The sequence below is a fragment of the Mustela nivalis genome (genome assembly GCF_964662115.1).
Source record: "Mustela nivalis genome assembly, chromosome: 18".
Taxonomy (NCBI): domain Eukaryota; kingdom Metazoa; phylum Chordata; class Mammalia; order Carnivora; family Mustelidae; genus Mustela; species Mustela nivalis.
In genome coordinates this window covers 13,694,994-13,718,289 of record NC_139037.1, presented here as the reverse complement: position 1 = coordinate 13,718,289, position 23,296 = coordinate 13,694,994, and the positions used below count along the sequence as shown (strand labels likewise).

The following is a 23,296-nucleotide window of genomic DNA, read 5'->3' as shown; positions in this document are numbered from 1 at the left end:
CTTTTATAGGAGAAGGGAGAGCAAGGAAGTTATTTGCACAAAGAAACAAGGAAAGGCTAAGAACGGGGGGGTTGTTTCTGGCCAGGACGTCTTCTTTAAGGGGGGAAGGAACAAGCAGGGTTTTTATCACGCAGGTGATCTCGCCAGTGCTGACCAGGAAATTCCAGACTGACTTTTAAAAGGTCACATTCCCGGAAAATGTTGAAACTGTAGTTAAGTCTTGGTTTGCTGTTGCGGGGGATGGGGATGTGACTCCATTTGGGGCTTGTTGTTTCTTTTTTTAACATTATTATAATCGTAATAAACCCCTTGTGTATGCACCTCCAGAAATTCCCAGCACAGGCTAAGTCGGCACACCCATTTATGGAGACAGCAGACTGGAACTGGAGCAAGGACCCCACCAGCAAGCCCCAGGAAGTGCGGGCTGTGGACAGGATTTCAATGCAGAACCGCAGGCTGAACCGAGAGCTGAGGACGGCACTGCGTTCGCGCCTCCAGTAAGTCTAGACTGAGGGCCTCTTGGAAAGCCAAAGAGATCAGAAGCCTGAGGCAAAGAGAGTGGAGCCTGGACAGAGACGAACTCGCGGGCCGTGCAAACAGGGCGAAGGAGACTCAACTCCAAAGGGGGTTTGCAGGCTCCACATCTGTTTTTTGTTGTTGTTGTTTTAGGGGGGTTTTGTTGTTTGTTGTTTTTGTTTTTTTTTTTTTAAAGATTTTATTTATTTATCAGAGAGAGAGGGGGAGAGAGCGAGCATAGGCAGACAGAATGGCAGGCAGAGGCAGAGGGAGAAGCAGGCTCCCTGCCGAGCAAGGAGCCCGATGCGGGACTCGATCCCAGGACGCTGGGATCATGACCTGAGCCGAAGGCAGCTGCTTAACCAACTGAGCCACCCAGGCGTCCCTTGTTTTTGTTTTTAAAGACTTACTCCATCTATTTGATAGAGATCACAAGTAGGCAGAGAGGCAGGTGAGGGGAAGGGGGGGTGGTGGGAAGCAGGCTCCCTGCTGAGCAGAGAGCCCGTGGGGCTCGATCCCAGGACCCTGGGATCATGACCTGGGCAGAGACCTTAACCCACTGAGCCACCCAGGCGCCCCTCCACATCTGTTTTTTAGGGAAGACCCTAAAGTATTGACAGTCAAAGCAGAAGAAGCCTGTAGCAGCAAAGTGGGGGCTTCTTCTGAGCAGAGCAGTCCCCAGCCCCATGCCCTTCCCCCCGCCCAAACCCCTACCCCACCCTGCCAGGACCTGGGGGCATCACCTCCAGGAAGCAGCCAAAGACCACGTGGGCCATGGCTGCAAAAAGCATTAGCAAACACACCAAGGAAAACTGCCTAGCGAAGCATTTGGGAACTATGTCCCCAGAGTGCCAGCCAGGTTCCTGGAAGAGTTGAGCCATCCCTTCCGGTCCCATGATAGATCTCTCTAGAAGGAGTGGTGTTAAAACTCTGCAAGAAATTAGGGATTGGCATAATTATGGCCCCAGGAAACTGTCTGACATTAGTCCTAGCCACACAGAGAAATTACGGCAGCTGCCCGAGGCTCTGCCCCCAGGTGCCTCCTTTCCTCTAGGGAGGCACTGGGCTCCTTCCCCTGTTGCAGAGTGTGTCCCACTGGATTCCTGTCAGTTGTGTTCGGATTTGTCTCTTCTGAGATCCGAAGAGATGGTAAGAAAGCTCAGTGGTCTTCATCCCCAGCACACAGCCCAGCCCCGGGCAGGAAGCAGAATCTCAGGAAATTATTGTTGGGAGAATGAGAAAGTGAAAGAGCAAATGAATGTGGGTCAGCCTTCTTCTCTCTCTGTCTCTCCGTCTCTGTCTCTCTCTGTCTGTCTCTCTGTCTCTCATGCACACGTTGCTTCATTGGTTATGCCAGAGTCTCAAATATAGTTGAAATTCTGCCCTAAGCAAAATGATTGCTTTTGGGTCCCCAGACTTGGGATCCACACTTTTTGCTTTAAGGTAGGAAGATGTGACTGCATCCATTAGAGGACTGTAAATCCAACATCCAGCAGAGTGGTCGAAGCTCAAAAGGCTGGCCGATTTCTCAAATAACCAAGACCGAAATGGCAACACCAAGGCTAAGAGTCTTCCCCAAGCCTGGGAAGGGGGTGGGGGAGTTCTTGCCACTGCCCCCGGGAAACATTCTGACCTTCGAGGCACAGCTTTGTTCCTGGACCCACCCAGTCAGCCCTAGCGATGAATGGGAATCAGGTGGCGTGACCAGACGACCAGACGACCAGACGACCAGACGGCCTCCACATGCTGTGACTCCTTGTGTTTCCCGTGGGACACTTCCCAGATAGAGTGTTTGAACCCCAGGAAGCCTCTCCTGGGCTGGCAGGAGCGCGGAGTCGGCATGGCATGCTTACCACATCTCTTCTCCTAAAGGCCCTGCCCTTTGGAGCCTTGCGCCTGAGTCACTGCTCGGGTTTGTGTTTCACAAGCCTAGCTGTGCGCCTGTTCCAGGTCTTCCCTGCTCTGCTCCCGCACATGCACGTGTCCCCTGCCATTCTCCTACATGGAAGCCACGCTCACTTCACTTCTCACAGTTAGAACCACAAGGCTCTTAAAGAACATTTTGCTGCCAAGATTCAGTCAACACTAGAGGTTAGGTAACATGATGGTCTGGCACTAGCAACCGAGATCTGGAGGAAAGAGAAACCCTTTTTTTTTTTTTTTAAGATTTTATTTGTTTATTTGACAGAGACACAGGGAGAGAGGGAACACAAGTAGGGAGAGCGGGAGAGGGAGACGCCGGCTTCCCGCAGAGCAAGGAGCCCCGTGCGGGGCTTGATCCCAGGACCCAGGCGCCCCAGGAAAGAGAAATCTTGAAATATGTCTTAGCCAAGTAGAAAGCAGATTAGCATATCTCACAGGCGAATAAAACATTACAGTAGGCTTTCATCTGGCCTTAGCTGGGATTAAATTTGGCGACCTATGGAAGAAAAACCTATAACAGAGGCTTAAGCACACAATGCTTTATTTTCTCAAAAGAAGTGGGAAAGTAAACTTACAAAGCTGGTGTTGGAAATTCAAAGAAGCTCTTTGCCTCTGTAGTGACCCTGATTCTCAGTTGTAAGGTGGCTGCCAGAGCTCCGGTTATCATACCCATGTTCCAGGCAACAGAAACCTCCCAGAAGCTATACACAATGCTTCCATTTATATCTCTTTCAGTAGGATGTGATCACATATCCACACCCAGATGCAATGCAGCTCAAAAGCTAAAATATAACCTTTATTTTGGGAATAAATGTAGAATGTAGACCTGTTTACAAGCCAACTGACCTGATATCTTCAGAGGTTTATTTTTCTAGATTTTTAAAAATAATTTTTATCGGGACGCCTGGGTGGCTCAGTTGGTTAAGCGGCTGCCTTCGGCTCAGGTCATGATCCCAGCGTCCTGGGATCGAGTCCCACATCGGGCTCCTTGCTCAGCAGGAAGCCTGCTTCTTCCTCTGCCTCTGCCTGCCTCTCTGTCTGCCTGTGCTCACTCTCTCTGACAAAAAAAAAATAATAATAATAATCATTTTTATCTTTTATTAGCATATATATTATTAGCCCCAGCAGTACAGGTCTGTGAATCGCCAGGTTTACACACTTCACAGCACTCACCATAGCACATACCCTCCCCAATGTCCATAACCCCAGCACCCTCTCCCTACCCCCCTCCCCCCAGCAACCCTCAGTTTGTTTTGTGAGATTAAGAGTCTCTTATGGTTTGTCTCCCTCTTGATCCCATCTTGTTTCATTTTTTCCTTCCCTACCCCCCAAACCTCTCCACGTTGCCTCTCAAATTCGTCTTATCAGGGAGGTCATATGATAATTGTTTTTCTCTGATTGACTTATTTCACTCAGCATAATGCCCTCTAGTTCCATCCATGTCATTGCGAATGGCAAGATTTCATTTCTTTTGATGGCTGTATAGTATTCCATTCCATACTATTGCATAGTATTCCATAGTATTCTATTCCATTGTGTATATATACCATATCTTCTTTATACATTCATCTGTTGATGGACATCTAGGTTCTTCCCATAGTTTGGCTATTGTGGACATTGCAGCTATAAACATTCGGGTGCACATGCCCCTTCGGATCACCACGTTTTTATCTTTAGGGTAAATACCCAGTAGTGCAATTGCTGGGTCATAGGGTAGCTGTATTTTCAACTTTCTGAGGAACCTCCATTCTGTTTTACAGAGTGGTTGCACCATCTTGCATTCCTACCAACAGTGTAGGAGGGTTCCCCTTTCTCCACATCCTTACCAGCATTAATTATAGCGATTCTGACTGGTGTGAGGTGATATCTCATTATGGTTTTGATTTTTATTTCCCTGATACTGAGTGATGTGGAGCACTTTTTCATGTGTGTGTTGGCCATCTGGATGTCTTCTTTGCAGAAATGTCTGTTCATGTCCTCTGCCCATTTCTTGATTGGATTATTTGTTCTTTGGGTGTTGAGTTTGAGAAGTTCCTTGTAGATTTTGGATACTATCCCTTTATCTGATACATCGTTTGCAAATATCTTCTTCTCCTGTTCTGTCAGTTTTCTTTTGGTTTTGTTGATTGTTTCCTTTGCTGTGCAAAAGCTTTTGATCTTGATGAAATCCCAATAGTTCATTTTTGCCCTTGCTTCCCTTGCCTTTGGCAATGTTCCTAGGAAGCAGTTACTGCGGCTGAAGTAACTGCCTGTGTTCTCCTCAAGGTAGCTGCCTGTGTTCTCCTCAAGGATTTGGATGGATTCCTGTCTCACATTGAGGTCCTTCATCCATTTTGAGTCTATTTTCATGTATGGTGTAAGGATATGGTCTAGTTTCATTTTTCTGCATGTGGCTGTCCAATTTTCCCAACACTATTTTTTGAAGAGACTGTCTTTTTTCCATTGGACATTCTTTTCCTGCTTTGTCAAAGATTCGTTGACCATAGATTTGAGGGTCTATTTCTGGGCTCTCTATTCTGTTCCACTGATCTATGTGTCTGTTTTTGTGCCAGTACCATACTCTCTTGATGATGACTTTTTTTTTTTTAGTAGCTTTGTAATAGAGCTTGAAGTCTGGAATTGTGATGCCACCAACTTTGGCTTTCTTTTTCAATATTCCTCTGGCTATCCGAGGTCTTTTCTGGTTCCATATAAATTTTAGGATTATTTGTTCCATTTCTTTGAAAAAAATGGATGGTAGTTTGATAGGGATTGCATTAAACATGTAGATTACTTTAGGTAGCATAGACATTTTCAAAATATTTGTTCTTCCAATCCATGAGCATGGAACATTTTTCCATTTCTTTGTGTCTTCCTCAGTTTCTTTCATGAGTACTTTATAGTTTTCTGAGTATAGATTCTTTGCCTCTTTGGTTAGGTTTACTGTTCTAATTTTTAAAAAGACTAAAGAGACACATAGGTGAGCCTTGATTGACTGTGGAAGGTATTTTGAAGACAATAGGGAAAACTGGCATATGGACTGAATGTCAGAAAATATTTGAGAATCATAGCTAATTTCCTTAGTTGTAATGATAGAATTACAGTTTCATAGGAACATGTCCTTATTTTTAGAAGCTGAAGGCTATGAAGTACTTAGGAATGAAAAGTTCCCACATGCACCACTTCCCTCAAAATGGTATATCAAAATACAATATATCAATAGGTAAAAATATCAATAGAGAAAACATGGAAAAGATAGTAAGAATTACTGAGTCTAAGAGTAGGGGGTATGAATATTTATTACACTATTCTTTCAATGTTTAAATTATGTCTAAATTCCTTGTGATAAAAATTAGGTGAGAGCAACTCCCCATTTGGTTTGGCACAGCCTCGCATGAGACTGGCTGCCTCCTGGCAAAAGGGAATGATGTTCTTTTGGACACTCTTGAGTCACTCTGTTCAGAGGGTCTGCTAGTGGGTTGGCCCCCCACAGTCAGCCAGGGTGGATTCCAGAGCCTGTGAGTGTGGAGAGAGAGGACTACATCTTGGCCCTTAGCTTCTCCCCCCATTACCCAGGATACAGCACAGCAACAAACATCCACAAATGCCATCACCCACTTGAAATAGCAACGTGACAGGAGGTAGAAAATGAATCCACTACACAAAATCATCATCATATAATGTGAAGGCATCAGTGGTGTACGAAGACACTGCTGGGTAGAGTACAACACACACTAGACTTGAAACCAGAAGAATCTGTCCTCCTTCCACCATTTGTACCCATAACATCTGTGGAGCGTTTCCGCCTCCTCATCTGTAAAATAAAGATCATGACCACTGCTTCCCCTGCCTCACAGGGCTGTCTGAGGACCAAGGGAGATATTGTATGTAGTTTTCTGTAAAGTTACAAATGTACAAGATTATTATCCAGAACTTCTTCATCCCATGACACTCCCATGCAAACATCCACAAACACCATAACCAAATGAATCTTTTCAAAATTCTGCTTGTAGTGGTTTAGAAGTATCTCCACAAATTCTTTGGTTTTCCTCCTTCAAAAATGTAGCCATTTTTCCCTTCCCTTTGAGTGTAGGCTGGACTAAGTGACCTGCTTCTGACATAGCGTTGCCCGATAAAATAAATGATACCCAATTAAATTTGAATTTCCAATAGACGCCAAAAAATTTTTAGCATAAGTATGTACCAAACATTGCATGGGATATACTTATACTAAAAGTTTATTCATCGATTATCTGGAATTCAAATTAAACTGCATCCTGTTTCTTGTGTTTGTTAGTTTTACTAGAACCAGCAGCCCTGTTCTAATGACCAGAATGAAGCAGCCTAAGTAACAGTTTATGACTCCAGCACTACTGTATCATGAAAGGCATTGCAGCTTCCACCTTGCATTCCTCTCTTGCATGACTCACTCGCAGGGAGCCAGATGCCATGGTTTGAGGATCCTTGGGGAGTCGTGTGGAGAGATCTACTGACTCACCCAGCCAACAGCCAGCGCCTCCTCCCGAGCCACAGGAGCAAACCATCTGGAAGGGGATCCTGCAGCCCCAGCTAAGCCTCCGCTGACTGAAGCCCCCGCCAGCATCCTGGCTGCAGTCTCATGAGAGAGGCTGAGCCAGATCCACCCTACTGAGCTGCTCCTGAATTCCTGACCCAGAGACGCTGTGTGGGATGAGAAGTCATTGATGTTTCAAGCTGCTCCGTCTTGGAGTTTCAGGCTCAGCCCTGGCTGGCATGGAGGTGTCTTCAGAAGGTTCCCCACCTTTCCTAGGTTCTGAGCTTTGATCACCAAACTCCATTCTACCACCGTATTTCAGTGTCTCTGAAGGCTTTTAAAAAATTAATTCTACACGGGGGAAGTCTATCCGTTAAAAGAAGATGAACATTTTTTTTAAGTACCCTCCATGCCCAGCATGGGGCTTGAACTCACAACCCTGAGATCAAGAGTCATATGCTCCACCAACCGAGCCAACCAAGAGCCCCAAAAGAAGATGAACTTTTTTGAAGGCAAAACAAAGGGAAAGAGGACTAGTAATGCTTTTCTTTTATTTTAAAGGTTTTTTTTTAAGATTTTATTTATTTATTTAACAGAGAGAGATCACAAGTAGGCAGAGAGGCAGGCAGAGAGAGAGAGGAGGAAGCAGGCTCCCTGCTGAGCAGAGAGCCCGATGCGGGACTCGATCCCAAGACCCTGAGATCATGACCTGAGCCGAAGGCAGTGGCTTAACCCACTGAGCCACCCAGGCGCCCTAGTAATGCTTTTCTGAATGTCCTGTGAGATCCTTTACCTGCATCAGAAGGAGATACTTGGGCGCCGAGGCCCAGTTCTGCTGATCGCTGGCTGCCTGGTTTGGGGAAGTTACTTAATGTCTCAATCCCTGTATTTGTTTGTTAAATACAAGCATAATACTACCCATTTGCAGGACTTTTGTGATGATGAGAAATATTTAAAATAATCTTCATGAGGCAGGTAGGAAGTGATAAGCACTATTTCACTTTGTCCAGCCCTTTGAGATGGACAATGTCCTTCTTTTCCTTTTACATTTGGGAAACTGAGGCACACAGCATTAACATGACTGCTCACAGCGAATAAGTACCTAATGTGCCAGAGACACAGTACACATCTTTGTAAAAGCTGCGGTAAGGATATCATTTAATCCTCCAAACCATTGTTTTTCCAGGTGAAAAGATGGGGCATCAGCAGGAATAGTGAGTCTCCTGAGGTCGAGCTCTGAAGTCTGCGCTCTTCCCCCAACCACAGTAAGTCAGGGAGTGAACAGCACTCCCTGGGGTGGGCCTTCCCCTGGTATTATTCCCAGCCCTGCAACCGTCCCCCAGCGGGCGCTCCTGGCTCCTGGGAGCTCCTAATTACTGCCGCAGGATGGAATGGGCCAGACACCTGAATCAGAGACCTTCATTCGTATCTGGTCCACAACCCAGTTTTCAGGGACTGGTACAGCATCAGCTCAGATCTTAAACAGGCAGATTTCTGCCTTCTCTGAGCCAATGAGATGCTGGCTGGCCCTCCTGGGTGGCCAGCCAGCTGGAACAGAAGAGTACAGTCTCTTCAAGATGGGGCCTGTGCTCTCCAGCCTACACCTGAGAGCAGAGCTGAAGGGCCCCCAATGTCCTGCACACTCGCTTTTCCTGCCAAGGGGCACTGATTGAATGCCACCAGCAAACTCCTGAGCTATCCGAGTCACACCGCTGGCCCTGAGATGAAGACGAGCAAATCATCTCAACTATGGGTCTCAGTCTCCTGCTTGACCTCAAGAACACCTTTCTGATGGGATGTTTTCCTGCTCCCGTCCGCATGGATAACAGGACAAAAGGTACTGGCTAAGGCACCTGAGCCAGAGCAGCCCGTTGGAAGGTCAGCAGAGAAGGGCTATTTTTTTTTAAAGATTTTATTTATTTATTCGACAGACAGAGATCACAAGGAGGCAGAGAGGCAGGCAGAGAGGGGGGGGGGAAGCAGGCTTCCTGCTGAGCAGAGAGCCCAATGCTGGGCTCGATCCCAAGACCCTGGAATCATGACCTGAGCTGAAGGCAGAGGCTTAACCCACTGAGCCACCCAGGTGCCCCTGGACCTTCCCCTTTGAGGGAAACCACTGCCGGAAGGAACCCCAGCCCCTTCTGATACAGCACTGTGCCCTCCTGTAGGCCCCACCAGCCGGAGGCTGACCCAAACAGGTAAGAATGAGAGAACCCAGAGAAAACTATTCCCCTTATGTTTTCCTTCCCTGTGGTCTGACTTGGTGGAAGCCTCTCTCTCTCTCACACACACACATAGAAACGGATGTGGCAGTCAATCTGGCTGCAGCCCAAGGTGGCTTGCTAAACCCACAGTTCCTGTTTTCTTTGTCCACAAGGAAGAGACATAATGTAAGCTATTCCCAGGGAGAAAGTAGAGAAGGAAGAACAGCTTATTCCCGACCCACAGTTGGAAAGTCACATGTGGGGCAACATAAGAGGAAACAGTCCCTCCCTTACAAAGCTGGAGAGAAAGTAAAACTTGGCAAACCTCTCTCTAATGGCAATTTAGCAGTTAACTATCAACAATGTAAGTGCCTCTAACCTTTGCCCAAGCAGTAACACTTCTGGGAGTCTATTGTACAGAAATTCTACTAGAAGAACAAATGATACATAAACCAAGACACTCACTACAGCACCGTCTGTGATGGGAACCGTGAAGACAGCCTACACACGCCATCAGTAATCATTGGTGTGTCTACAGCTGTCGAAAACCAGAGTTCTGTCAGAAAATACATGGTAGATCTTAAAGGACACTGAAAAATTCCATGATGGTACGTGAAAAAAGCTAGTTGCAGAATAAGCTTTAACTTACTAACTGCTTATATTTAACTAATGTGAAATTGGCCAGGCCAATTATGCACAGAACATAAAATATAGGAGTGAACAATGTATTAGCAAATGGTATTAGAAACTCGGAGCACCATTCCACTCAATGATCCTGGGCCCCAAAGGGCTACGTGGGCATTGTCAGTCTATGTCTCCTAGCACTGTGGGCTTCTCTGGGCTCTGAGCAACATTCTGAGAATCAAGAAGAATTCCTACTCCTTCTCTCACATGGCCCCTGCACGCAAGCCAACTCCTTACTCTGGTCCTCAAGGGAGAAACAGCCACCTGTGCAACTGTGCTAAGAGACAGAATGTCTGTCTCCAACTGAGAACCTTCCAAAGAGTAACTCTTCCTGATGCCTTCCCTTTCCCAAGCAGCTAGTCATGAAGCCATCAGGTGGCGCAGAACAAGGCAGGTGCCCGCAATGGGGCAAAAGACAAGCAGGTGGCACAGAGCATGGAAGCCCACGCAGAATGAGGGGGCATGTCCGCAAAGGCAGTGGAGGGGGCACACGGTGAGGAGCCTCAGAGTCCCCGCCAACCAGGAAAGTGAACACAGAGTCGACAGGCCAACACAGGGATCAGAGCGTCAGTAGTGTACGGAGGATGTCTGCTGCGGGAGCAGCCTGGAGCAGGTGTCAGAGCCGCAGGGCGTTAGGAGGGCCAGGGCGGGGCAGGGGGTGGGGGGAGGGCGGAGGGTGCCTGGCCCCAAGCAGGGAAAAGGATGCCCACACTCTGCAGAGAGTGGAAACCGGGAATAAGATATACATGAGAGGATGGGCCAAATAAGAAAACAGAGTAAGTGTTAAGAGAGCCAGCGTTTCCATTGTCAGACGGGAGTCACAAGTACAGGGAGGGAAGAAGCTAGAATGAACGTTGTGATTTGGGATTGGATTATTTTTTAAAGATTTTATTTATTTATGTGACAGAGAGAGAGATCACAAGTAGGCAGAGAGGGAGGCAGAGAGAAAGGAAGGGAAGCAGGCTCCCCACTGAGCAGAGAGCCCGATGTGGGGCTTGATCCCAGGACCCTGGAACCATGACCTGAGCTGAAGGCAGAGGCTTAACCCACTGAGCCACCCAGGTGCGCCTTGGGATTGGATTTGACGGCATCAGTCTGAACTCATGGTTTTCAATATATAGAAGTGTGTGTGTGTGTGTGTGTGTGTGTGTGTGTGTGCTGACACACATGTGTATTCCCTACTTGTCCACTGAGAGGGCCTGGGAGCAGCAAAACCCCCGCCCCCAGTGGCAAGAAGCCCTGCCCCCATGTAGATCTTTTTTTTTTTTTTTTTTTTTTTTAAAGATTTATTTATTTATTTATTTGTAAGAGAGAGAGAGTGAGAGCGAACACAGGCAGACAGAGTGGAAGGCAGAGTCAGAGGGAGAAGCAGGCTCCCTGCAGAGCAAGGAGCCCGATGTGGGACTCGATCCCAGGATGCTGGGATCATGACCTGAGCCGAAGGCAGCTGCTTAACCAACTGAGCCACCCAGGCGTCCCTAGATCTTGATTTTTTTTTTTTTTAAGATTTTATTTACTTGAGAGAGAAAGAGACAGAGCACAAGCAGGGGGAGGAGCAGAGGGAGAGGGAGAAGCAAGCTCCCTACTGTGCAGGGAGCCCAACAAGGGGCTTGATCCCAGGTCCCTGAGATCATGACCTGAGCGGAAACCAAGAGTCGGAGTTTCAACCGACTGAGTCACCCAGGCACCCCAGTTCACAGTTTTGTATCAGTAGTTGAGGCTCACTTGGATTCTTTTTTTCTTTTTTTAAAGATTTATTTAGAGAGAGAGAGCCCACAAGCAGAGGGAGGGGCAGAGAGGAGGAAATCTTCAAGCAGACGCTACACTGAGCAGGGAGCCCATTGCAGGGGTCAATCCTAGGACCCGAGATGATGACCTGAGCTAAGATCAGGAGTCCAGCGCTTAACTGACGGAGACTCCCAGACACCCCATATGCTGGGTTCTATGCTCAGGGTATCACAAGGCCGGGACCAAGGCGTTGGACAGGCTGGGTTCTTACTCAGACAGTTTGGAAAGAATCTGCTTCTAAGCTCACTGAAGTGTTTGGCAAAATCCAGCTCTTTGTGGCTGCAGGTCTGAGATCCATTTCCTTGCTGGCTACCAGCCAGGGGCCAACACCTTCCTTCTCATGCTCCCACCCGCCTTCAAAACAGCAACACTTTGATGCTTTCTGATACTTCTGGTCTCTCTGATGTCTTCTTCCGCCAGAGAAAAGTCTTGCTTTTCATGGGGCTCATGTGATTAGATGGAGCCCACCTGGATAATCTGTCTTCAAGGTGGCTCCAACATTAAACCACGTAACTTAACAGTCATGGGAGGGATAGCTCATCACGTTGCTAGGCTCCAGAGATGAGGACAGAGCATTGGGAATGGGGGAGGCATTTTAGAAATGCTGCCTACCACACAGCCTGTAGATGAAGTGACATGTCTGTGCTCCTCTCCTGATTTTTGATGGTTGTGTTGCAGTTGTGCAGCGAAATGTACTTGTTTGCAAGAAAGCCACACTCCAGTATTCAGGATGATGGGGCATTAGACCAGCAATGTACTCTCATAGGACTTGGTATTAAAAAACACTTCTTTGTCTTAATTTCCTAAAATTATTCTATACATGTTTGCACAGAGAGATAAAAAGATAGCTATGAACATATGTGTTTGTATATTAAAAAATTTTTCTGGAAAAATCTATAAAGATTCAAAAGTTACCTGTGATTACCTCTGGGAAAGAGTTACTTACAGGGGAAAAGAGGTCCATGACTTTTATTTGGGGCTATTTTTTTAAAAAAGAGAAAGGTCTTTGAAAAGGACAGCATGAGACAAGCTGTTGGTTTCGTGGCAAGAAAGTGAGCCGACACAGGAGGGCCCAGCTGAGGCCAAGATTCAACGACGAGGCAACGGGACCCGTAAGCGCCATTACCATCCTGGGCCTCTTGCAGAGCTTCTGAGAAATCGACTTGAGAATAAAATCCGTACTGGGGCGCCTGGGTGGCTCAGTGGGTTAAGCCGCTGCCTTCGGCTCAGGTCATGATCTCAGGGTCCTGGGATCGAGTCCCACATCCGGCTCTCTGCTCAGCGGGGAGCCTGCTTCCTCCTCTCTCTCTCTGCCTGCGTCTCTGCCTACTTGTGATCTCTCTCTGTCAAATAAATAAATAAAATCTTTAAAAAAAAAAAAAAAAAAGAATAAAATCCGTACTGAGGTGATGAGAACAAAGGTGATTTCCTGCCAGCTGTGAAGGTGCACCAGACCTAACAGCACTGCCCAGACACGGTTTCCAGCTTCTCTCCGCCATTTGCTTTTCGGTATTGAAAAGACTGGTGTTGCTCAGTCTCTCTAGTTACTGCACACCTCTTTAGCATCTTGTCTAAAGTCTTCAAGCACCTTGAGAACCTGTCTGCCCGATGGCCCCCCACGTCACAAATAATAAAGGGGACAGCGAGCCCATTTTCCTGTGATGGGTTGAACCGTGTCTCCCCCCAATTGCTATGTTAAATCTTCTAACCTAGACCTCCAGAGCGGGCCCTTATTTGCAGAGATCCTATGTTTACCGAGGGGACCAAATTAAATTGAGGTCGTGGGAGTGGGGCCTACTCTGACATGACCCGTGTCCTTATAAGAAAAGCTGAGGACCCAGATTCACAGAGGGAAGACAACATGCAGACAGAGAGAGGATGGCCACCCACAAGCCCGATTCTTGGAACTTTGTCTGTGTCTGAAGTATTTTCAAAATAAAGTGAAAAACTTTAAGTAAATAAAAGTTAAGATAGAATGAAAGAGAGTCAAGCTCGTCAGAAGCTCGATGCAAACCCCAGACAGCAGAGACCCACGAGGACCTACAGTATCAGGGCAAAGCCCGGGGCCCTCCAGGTAGGGCTGGGATTTAAATCAGGTTTTAAATGGCTTTATTTTTTCCATGATTTTTTTTTCGTGGATTTTTTCATGATTTTTTTTCCCTCAAATATTTAATGTCCTTACAATATTAATGGGATTTGAGTCCAGAAAGAATCATTAACACAGTTGTGGTCCAACAAGTGATTAAAGAAAGCCGCGCGTTGGTTCTGGTGACACTCGTGACTGGCTTTGACAAAAGCTGGGCCAGAGGAAGGGCTCCTGTGGGTGGGGGACGTCGCTCTCCTCTCTCAATCCAGCCACAGAGACCCTCCTGCTTTAGTGAGAAGATTCCACATGAGGCTTGCCACCGACAACGTCCTCACCTCCGATGATCTGCTCCAATGGCATCTGTGATTCTCGTAAAACCCTGTTCCCTGGAAAAGGAGAAAACAAAGCAATTTCAGCAAATGATGAAGGACAGCTCCTGCTCTCGCTGGAAGCTCATGTTCGCTGACTGCCCCTGCCTCTGTCTCCCCCAGAGGCATGCCTCGTGCCTCCTCTGTGGTCCTCGCCCAGGAAACTAGAGGAATTTCCATCTAAGTCTTCACACCGGGAAGAGAATCAATGTCAAGTATTAACAGCTCCAGCTCCCTGACCTCAAGCCAATGTTACTGAACAGGGTAGCTGCCCAAACTCCTCAGGCCCATAGACAACACTGTCTGGGAAGTTAATCTTGAATTCGGCCCTGTTTGTCCTTTGTCAGAGAAGCAACACAGTCATCTTTCCCTGTCTGTGTGTGGGGGGGATTTTTTTTTTAAGATTTTATTTATTTATTTGACAGAGACACAGCGAAAGAGGGACACAAGCAAGGGGAGTGGGAGAGGGAGAAGCAGACTCCCCACCAAGCAGGGAATCCGACACAGGACTCGATCCCAGGACCCCAGGACCACGACCCGAGCCGAAGGCAGACACCCAGTGACTGAGTCACCCAGGGGCCCCCTTGCCCTGTGTTTCTGAATCCTTTTTGAATGAGGAATAAATAGAGACAGTGAATAGCACCTCCTTCACTTGAATCTTTGAAATTGATGCCACATTTAAGTTCTCCTATTTCAAGCCACCCGTGGCCCCACTCACTTCAAAAGGGCCTCCAGCTCCCGCTTGACCCTGCCCACCACGGGCGGTCCGCAGTAGGTGAGGGCCGTGTACAGCTGCACCAGGGAGGCCCCCGCCCGGATCTTCTCCAGCGCGTCCTGCCCGCTGCTGACACCGCCGACCCCGATGATGGGGACTCCGCCTGCACCGAAGCACATGCAACAGCGTCAGGACAGCTGGGCAACATGAAAGCCTCAGTGTGCCTGCCACCCTCCAGCCCCTGCTGAGTGCAGCAGTTCAGGGAACCCTGATTCGGATCAAACCCCAGAGCCCGGCGAGCCTCACACAAGTGTGAAGACACAGGGACCGAATTCTTGCCTTTGGTGAGCGCGTACATCTCCCGGATGGTTTGGGTGGATAAGTCCCGGAGGGGCTTCCCGCTCAGCCCTCCAGTTTCAGCGCGCAGGGCACCCTGGAGGCTGGCAGGGCGGCTCACTGTGGTGTTGGTGACAATCAGTCCATCGATGCCCAGCTGCAGTGAGAGAGAGAAAGCCCTCCAGTCAGGGCTGGTGAGAACCACTTACTTTTGTCCTGCCCAAGGCCCCTAGGTAATAAGTGGTGGACTAGGATGTGAACCCAGGATTTCCAGGTTCAGTCTGTATTTCCACCACTCTCCTATGACACAGGGACCTGGGGTCACACTGGAGACAGTGACAGAATACCCCAGTCTGACCCAAGCTGCAAGCGCTAGCCTCAGACCCCTTGCTGGATGAATGTGGGAGGAAGAAGTACAGGGAAAGGACTCCTCCAAACACTCGCCCTGTATTCCGTGTCGGGTTACATCATGGCACATACCAAACCCCAGCTCTCACCATCACAGAAAGGAAACCGCACACTAGCCCAGCTGGCCAGATGCCCCCAACCCGCAGGCAGGGAGGGGTGTCCCAGGGCCCAGCCCGACTCGCACCTCTCTGACCACGCTGGCGATGTCCTCCTTGTCCTGGGCTGTGAGGTCAGGTGCGATCTTCACCAGCACGGCTGGCTTGCGCACTCCCTGCAGAGCGTCCCTCTCCTGCAGCACCTACAGTAACATGTGGCCAGAGACGGGGTCGCCTGAGGCCACAGCCCCCAGTGCACAGGACTGCAGCCACACATCAGCTCATTCTCACACGGAAGCACCAGCACCATCTCCCTTTCCGGAAGTAAAGCTCTCAGTTATGCCAAGGACCCCATGAAGATGAATCTGATTCTCTTGAACCAAGGGATCCCCAAGATTAAATCCCTAGTGTTGTCACTGGCATTAGCTAATCTATTAAGGTTTATTTAGACTTCTTTCCTTAAAAGTTAGTAATTCCTAACAAGGAATTACTGTCAAAAATACTATTTGATAAAGAGTCATCCAATTCATTCATTCAGTGTGCTCACTGCTAGAGACAGAGAGACCCAGGCCCCTGTTCTCTCAGACCTTATGGTGTAACAGCAGGAACAGGTGACTGAGTCATTAATCACTGTTGAGCGTAATCAGGGTTACCAGAGGGGATTTCAAGGATAGAAGGGGGCCCTATCGGTCCAGGTGCTAAGGCCGGCTCCTCAGCAGTGATGATGAAGCTTCCCTCTGGAGAAAGAACCGGAAAGGAGTGGGCTGGAACGGCGGCCCAACGGAGCCCGGACGTGTAATTGCCTACCTTGGTCAGCAGGTGGCGCAGCTCCGCCTTTCCCTGAAGGCTCCGCAGCCCCGCGGTGTTGGGACTGGACACATTCACTACCAGGTAGTCAGCCAAGGGGCCCAGGACACGAACCCCCTCCGCGTAGTCCGCAGCTGCGTCCACCGAGGTTTTATTCTTCCCCAGGTTTATTCCCAGGGGTAGCCCCTCTGTGAAGATCGCTCGTCAAGATTTTGTCCCCAAATGCCATTTCCAGTTTAACAAGCTCACAACGTCCTTGACTACACGGCCGGCCGGCCAGCGAACAGCCCTGTAGGTCTTGACCTCTGCACGGGACCTTCCCGAACCGGTGGGCAAACACCACGACAGCGGCGGGTGCTGCGGCCGGTGGACCCAGAGGAGCTCACCGCCTTGGCGCAGCAGTGTCAGGGCAACCACTAGCTTGTTTTACTGCATTGTGCCCTTTTTCTTTTTTTTTTTAATTTAATGGAAAATGGAGCAATTTGGAGTGCAAATACTAGTGATAAAAAGCTAGAGCTCATAAGTGTCATACGGACCGTTGGAAATCCACAGGCATGTCAGAAGGGGCAAATGTTTACACTCAAGGGCTGTCTGCTGGCCTTGAGTCACGTGACCCGGTGGGCAGTGATGAAGAAAAAGCAAAATTAAAGAATATGTCTACAATACTGGAAAATGTTTTCTACTAATCATGCCTAAAGCATAGAGGTACAACTCTTTAATAACTTAGAATTTCAGCTCTCTGAGAAGGGATTCCCCCTCATAACTAGGGTGAGCGCTCATGCCAGGGCTCCAGGATCCAGCCTAAGGCTGGGCATAATTATTAATGCCTGCACCCTTCGCTCTCCAAAATGTCTGTTTGCACAGTAAGTACTAAGCCAACCAACTTAAAAACCCATGGGATTATCGAACTGCATTTTGGACTTTAAGAAAAACATTTCAGAAACCTGCTATCCATCAAAGCAAGAAGTTGTCTGTACTTCTAAGCGACCACCCTATCTGCAAAGGTCACGGATACCTCAGGGGTGCTCACTGCTTCTTCCAGCTGGTGATGGGGAAAAGACCTGGAACTGCAAGTAAGCCCCCAAAATGTGTGTCAGGTTGGTGGGCTCAAACAGCAGCATCCCACCTTCTCATATCCTAAACTAGTCATCCTTTTAGTCGTCAGCTTTAAAGTAAATCTACCGTGGGGGAAGGGAGGTGAGGAGGGGGTTAGCGTTCAGTTAGACAAAAGCTCCACAAGGCCTCCAGACCTCCAGACTTCCCAAGTCCAGCCTCCACCAAGCCAAACCATTTGTAAGCTGATTGTTCCCTGAGCAGGTAAGCTGGCTTTAAAAAAAAAAAGCATCCCTTTCATGCAGCTAATGGATCCTCTATCAGCAATTAGCTACCCAAAGGGCTAAGACTTTGAATTTAGAAATTCCTGAATTACTCCGTCCTAAAAAGGCATCACAGCTTTTGCAATTTCTGTTCCTTAGAGAACAGAGAACACGAGACTAAACTCCTGAAAAGAGGTCCAGAGGGACCCAATGAGGAAAATGGCCACAGCCCCACACAATCTCAGAGGGCGACTGGGAAGGTATGGAGAGGACAAAATAGGGCTACACACACTCACATGCATCCTGAGGGACAGCAAAACAGAGTCCCCGGAGAACATATGGAAGCATCCCAGAATGGGGGTTTCTGAACAAGTCATAAGCATAGTTTCCCAAATGCCAGGATCAGCTCTCCCCAAATAGGAAGGAGTATGAGTCATTTTAATGGCCTTCTTTATGCTTCTCTGTATTTACTAATGCTTCTATAATTAACATGCATTATTTATAGACACACAAAGGGACCATAAAGCAAGATGGAGGAAGACGGCGCTCAAGGCCTGCTCATGTCTTTACCACCCATGTGACCACAGAGGAGCCGCTTTGCTTTGCTCATTTCCAAGCTGCCCCAGTTATGATATAACCCAGGTTATATAACGAGGCAGAAACTAAGTGAGTCTTTGCTAAACTGTAAAATTCAGTTAAAATCTTGGCGGCTGTGATAAAGTCAGGAAAATTCCCTAGTTCCATAGTGGTTTTTTTCCTATTGCTCAGTCATGTTTATTTCACTAGGAATATTCCTGACGTTTCTCCCACAGGTTTCCTTCCAATAAAGGAAGAAAGTCCCTCGAGAGCACCCCCACTTTACCTTCTGTGAGCCTGGCCTGTTTCTCCTGTCTGGCCCGCAACCTGTGTTCCACCACCGAGAGTCCGTGACTGTTAAATCCGTATCTGGAGGACAGACGTGGGTAGAGAGGGGACTAGGTTAGAGCCCTCAGCCAGAAGGCAGAGACTTTGGGGAGCTGGCTTCAAGGCCATTTCCACTATACTTCTGATTTTTAGAAACAGGATAAAAAGAAATCAGAGTCAGTTCTTAGACTTCCAAAGTACTTTGCCTGGAAATACCGATCCCAGCCTGCATTGCAACAGAAAGTCAATAACTTCGTTTCTAATGTTGGAAAATTTCCCTGAAACAAGCATGATGAAACAGGATGTGCGGCCCAATAAAATTTCCCAAGGGCAGTCTTCCAGAAGGCCATCACCGGACCCAAAGATGCTGATCAGAATCTCCCAAGGAGGCTCTCAAAACTCCGATACCAAAAAGAATAGACTTTTCATTTTCTGGGTTCGCTGTAGTGAATATTGCCCAGGGCTTACAAAGAGAAGGGCTTTACACTAGAAGGCTCTCTCTTACTAAAAGCAGCTGTACATGTGGACTATTAAATTTTCCAGTTTACTAAAGGCCAGGACTACACGGTCCAATGCAAGAACTGCCAGCGACATGTGCCACTGAGCACCTGAAATGTGGCCAGCCCAAACCGAGCACGCTGTAAGTCACACGCACCCTGGATTTTGAACACTTAGTACCAATGAAAGAAGGTAAATAGCTAATTAATCATTTTTATTTTGATTATATGTTAAAATGACATTTAGAATACATGATTTAGAGTTAAAGATAATAACCATAAACAATAATTACATAGAATATATTATTAAAATTAACTTCACCCACTTCTTTTTCTTATTTTTTTGTGGCCACATGAATATGTTAAGTTACACGCAGAGCTCACATTCTATTTCTACTGGACAGTGCTGGGCAAGGGCACTGGAATAACAACGTGGAAAAAGCACAAACTCTAAAGTCAAGTCTACATCTGCACACAAGTTCTCCCGCTTATGATCTCCAGATTACAGGTAAGTCATGTAGCTCTCGGAGCTACAGTGTGTATGTGTGTTAAAGTAGAATACCAAAACCTGTTTTTCTGCCTGCACACAGGAGATGCTCAACACAGCTCCTGAACATTCTAAATAGCAGGAAAATGTCCACACTGTAGGACAGAAAAAACCGGCAGATCTTACATCGCAGAGTGCCCTGCGGGGAAGGAGGCCTCCACGGTAGAGCTGTTCACCCACCTGTTAATGACGGCTTGGTCCTCAGGGAGGCGGAAGACCCTGGGTCTCGGGTTTCCTTCCTGAGGTTTCGGAGTCACGCTGCCTATCTCCACAAAGCCAAAGCCCATCTTGTAAAGTCCGTCCACAGCTTCCCCATGCTTATCAAACCCTGCTGCGATTCCAACTGGATTTCGGAACTTATGGCCCAGGATTCTCACTTCCTAGGAAGAAGGAAACAAAGCCAGACATACGCGGGCTATCCTGGTATTTCTCCAAGGGCAGGCCACAGCCCATCGAGGTCAGAATTACCTATAGAGCTTGTTAGTCAGAAGGTGTTCCGAGAGCACCTACCAGCATGTCAGAGTCTTGAAATGTGGCACGAGGAAGGAGCCCCAGGGAGGTGAGGCGAATGGCCAGCCTGTGGGCTGCCTCGGGGTCCAGCAGCCTCTGCATCGCCGGCATCAAGTGTTCAGCGTAGAAATGTTCATCCCCCATGGCTGTCAGGTAGGAAGTGAAGAGAAGTCCCCCACCCCCCAGGATGACCACAGCATCCTGGGCCCGCTTCTGGGGGAGAAAAAAGGCCCATTTAGAGTCCCACAAGGCAGACTGCAGTAAATTCGCTGTGCCCTTTACACCCATACACACAGGACATAAAGACATGTCACATGAAGAAACATCCCCAGCCTTCTGCTAACTCTGGTCTCCTCCATTTCTAGTCCTGCTCCCACATTGGCCTCAACTTTCAGTGGCTGTATCCACACTTCTTTTTTTTTTTTTTTTTAAGATTTTATTTATTTATTTGACAAAGATCACAGGTAGGCAGAGAGGCAGGCAGAGAGAGAGGAAGGGAAGCAGGCTCCCTGCCGAACAGAGAGCCCGATGTGGGGCTCAATCCCAGGACACTGGGATCACGACCTGAGCCGAAGGCAGAGGCTTTAACCCACTGAGCCTGCCAGGCGCCCCTGTATCCACACTTCTGACACTCATCGTGCCCTGAAGGACTCCAAGCCAGAGGTTTCAAGAGAGGCAGTATCGCCTCCTAGGGGACCTGTGGTAGGTATTTTGGAGGACTCCGTAAAGGCAGACATCCTGCATTGTTGTAGGCTATTAGATGAATTGTTCCTGTCCTGTATGACTTTTGAACATCTTACTGACACTCAGTATGTAAAAAATATCTATTCATATTATCTGAGCCTACAGTCCACCACATAAACACAACTATCTCCTGCACAGACTTTTCCAGGAATGCAATTCCCTCAATGACTGAGGGATAACTACACTGCTTTACACAGAACATTACCAAGGATTATTCCCCATTTCAGAGAGCTCAGGAATGGTATAGTGCTTTGCTTGGGTGTTTGACAATAAAATATACCTGAGAATTTTTTTTTAGAATTTTTTAAAAGATTTTATTTATTTCTCAGAGAGAGAGCCTGAGCACAAGCAGGGGGAGTGTGAGGCAGAGGAAGAAGCAGACAGAGGGAGAAGCAGCAGGCTCACCACTGATCAGCCCCAAGTAAGGTTTGATTCTAGGTCGCTGGGATCATGACCTGATGTGAAAGCAGATGCTTAATCGACTGAGCCACCTAGGCGTCCCTGAGGCACTAGAATATCTAGAGACTTAAACATCTGACTATATCTCACTGAGTCATGCCATCACACTTACATGCTGCAATACATGTTTTATTATAAATTCCTTCAATTTCTCTTTTATATTCCAGTTAGGACATTAGTTGAACTTTTAAAATAATACAAAGACAGACCACATTATATACATAAATTCTACTTCAGGATAATAAAAGCAGTTGCAAAATATTTTTTTATCAAAGAAGCATCAGGTCTTAATGACTCAAGAATCACAATCCTATTCAAAACATGCTTCATAATGCTTTTTCTCTGGTTATCACTGCCAGGTGATGAGTCATTCATTCAGTCAGTCAATCATCTGCCCAACAGGAGGACAATCCCAGGAGGAGACAGTCATTGGTCAATGATCACGCAAACATGTAACTGAGAGGATTGCTATGAAGAAAAAAACGTATAGGGTAATAATAGAACCTCGAGGTGGAGGAAGGCTTGCTTGAGAAAGCAACTAAAAGCTGACATCCAAAGGATAAATAGGAGTTAACTAGGACGCAGTGGGGCTCAGGAAAAAGTGTAAAGGTGCTCTCAGTGGCAGAAGGTAATGAGATGCATCCAAGGAAGAGGGGAAGGAGAAGGGCTTGTTGGAAACCAAGGAATAAGGAAAAGAACGACTTAAAAAGAAGCTGGGGAGATAAGCAGGGACCCTGGCCAGAATAAAGATTTGAGTTTTGCTCCCTACACAAGTTAGTGATGGGGTCAGATCTGCCCTTGAGGGTCACTCCCGGCTGTTAATACAAAGCAAGTATTTGTTGTCTTGTTTCTAATGGCAGCGGATTGTAGAACGCCCCCTTAATGTCAGCAAGTATCTGGACGCGGTTCACAAGCCCCCGCCCTAAAATTTCATCTAGAAGGGTTAGGACCGTTGCACGTGGGATCCTGCGCACGGTGTTAGGCGGTCATGTGTTCACTATACGCCCGTGTGTCGGGGTCAGTAAAGGTCTGGCCCACGTGCGCTGGCAAAGACCTGCATCTACCCAGACTCGAACGTGCTGTTACGCGTGTTCATGCACACGCACTGGCATTTGCAGGTGCCTCCACACACGCACAGACGTACCCGGGGCCCCACGATCTCGGAGCCGAAACCCGTCCACACCTCGCTCACGTTAGCCCTCTATTCTCCTCTTGCCCCACACCTCGCCCGCAATACTAGCTACTGCACAGCCCACTTTCTCAACTCACTTTGAGCTGCCTCCACGCCATGCTCCTTCCGCCTCTGGACCCGCCTCTGGCTCATTTCCATTGGAGGAGATGGCTGTGAGTCCTCCAATCACTGCCGCGCTGCTGCCACTTCACCAATCGCCGGGCAAGAGGGTGGGGCCGGCCTCCCGGTGGCGGAAAAAGCCTCGCTCCGCCCCGGAGGCGTGGCTGGATGCCGCCGCGCGCAATCACGGCGGCCACGCCCCTTCCGCCCCAGGCGCGGTACTTAGTCTCTGAGCTGTGCGGTGCTGCGGGTCGCTGGCGCTGGGGGGTGCACGGCCCGGTTTTCTGGTCCAGCGACGTGGGCGAGAGACGTCGCATATGTAGATCTTCAGTTGTAAGCAACGCGCTCACCAATATCATGATCGTTTAAATTGAAAGCTCTCGGTAAAGCACGTGTTGGGAGTATGTATCAGACACCGTAAATAGGGAATGAAAGACCGCACTGTGTAAGATACCCGAGTTGACTTCAGAGAAGATTCCATCAGCACCAGGTTTCACTTAAAAATGTCTGAAACGTATGTATGTACGTAAGTATGTGTGTTAATGAAGGTTTTGGGAAATCTAGACTTTGCAGCAAAGTCTTGCCCCCGAACGATTTCATTGCGGCG

General features: G+C 47.9%; 1 protein-coding gene and 2 long non-coding RNA genes across 6 annotated transcripts; 2 read left to right on the top strand and 1 right to left on the bottom strand.

The window, feature by feature from the left end:
- The first annotated feature begins 198 nt into the window (after window positions 1-198).
- Window positions 199-14,703, top strand: LOC309853826. The gene is made up of 3 exons (XR_014305972.1): window positions 199-497; window positions 8,118-8,196; window positions 14,487-14,703. It is a non-coding gene; the product is annotated as an uncharacterized lncRNA (long non-coding RNA).
- Window positions 13,700-22,798, bottom strand: DHODH (dihydroorotate dehydrogenase (quinone)). Of its 4 annotated transcripts, none has more exons than XM_082712336.1 (9): window positions 22,668-22,798; window positions 20,196-20,408; window positions 19,866-20,065; window positions 18,601-18,683; window positions 16,423-16,610; window positions 15,705-15,818; window positions 15,116-15,269; window positions 14,780-14,939; window positions 13,700-14,079 (listed from the first exon to the last, which is right to left on the bottom strand). In XM_082712336.1, the coding sequence occupies exons 1-9, from the start codon at window positions 22,686-22,688 to the stop codon at window positions 14,025-14,027; spliced, it is 1,188 nt and encodes a 395-aa protein (XP_082568462.1). In that variant the 5' UTR covers window positions 22,689-22,798; the 3' UTR covers window positions 13,700-14,024. The 4 variants fall into 4 exon arrangements, with proteins under 4 accessions (XP_082568462.1, XP_082568461.1, XP_082568464.1 ...); XM_082712335.1 differs by having other exon boundaries at window positions 15,133-15,269; window positions 22,668-22,744; XM_082712338.1 differs by lacking the exon at window positions 22,668-22,798 and adding an exon at window positions 22,543-22,631.
- Window positions 16,617-19,857, top strand: LOC309853827. Its single transcript, XR_014305973.1, has 3 exons — window positions 16,617-18,404; window positions 19,185-19,331; window positions 19,516-19,857. It is a non-coding gene; the product is annotated as an uncharacterized lncRNA (long non-coding RNA).
- Window positions 22,799-23,296: the final 498 nt, after the last annotated feature.

Bases quoted from the DNA above. Each gene is read 5' to 3' on its own strand.
- DHODH (XM_082712335.1), bottom strand. From the start codon at position 22,688: ATGGCGTGGAGGCAGCTCAAA. The intron at 15,819-16,422 runs GTAGGCAATTAC...ATGTTACTGTAG, and splicing joins TGCGCCACCTGCTGACCAAG to GTGCTGCAGGAGAGGGACGC. The intron at 14,940-15,132 runs GTACGCGCTCAC...GCTTCGGTGCAG, and splicing joins ACCCAAACCATCCGGGAGAT to GCGGAGTCCCCATCATCGGG.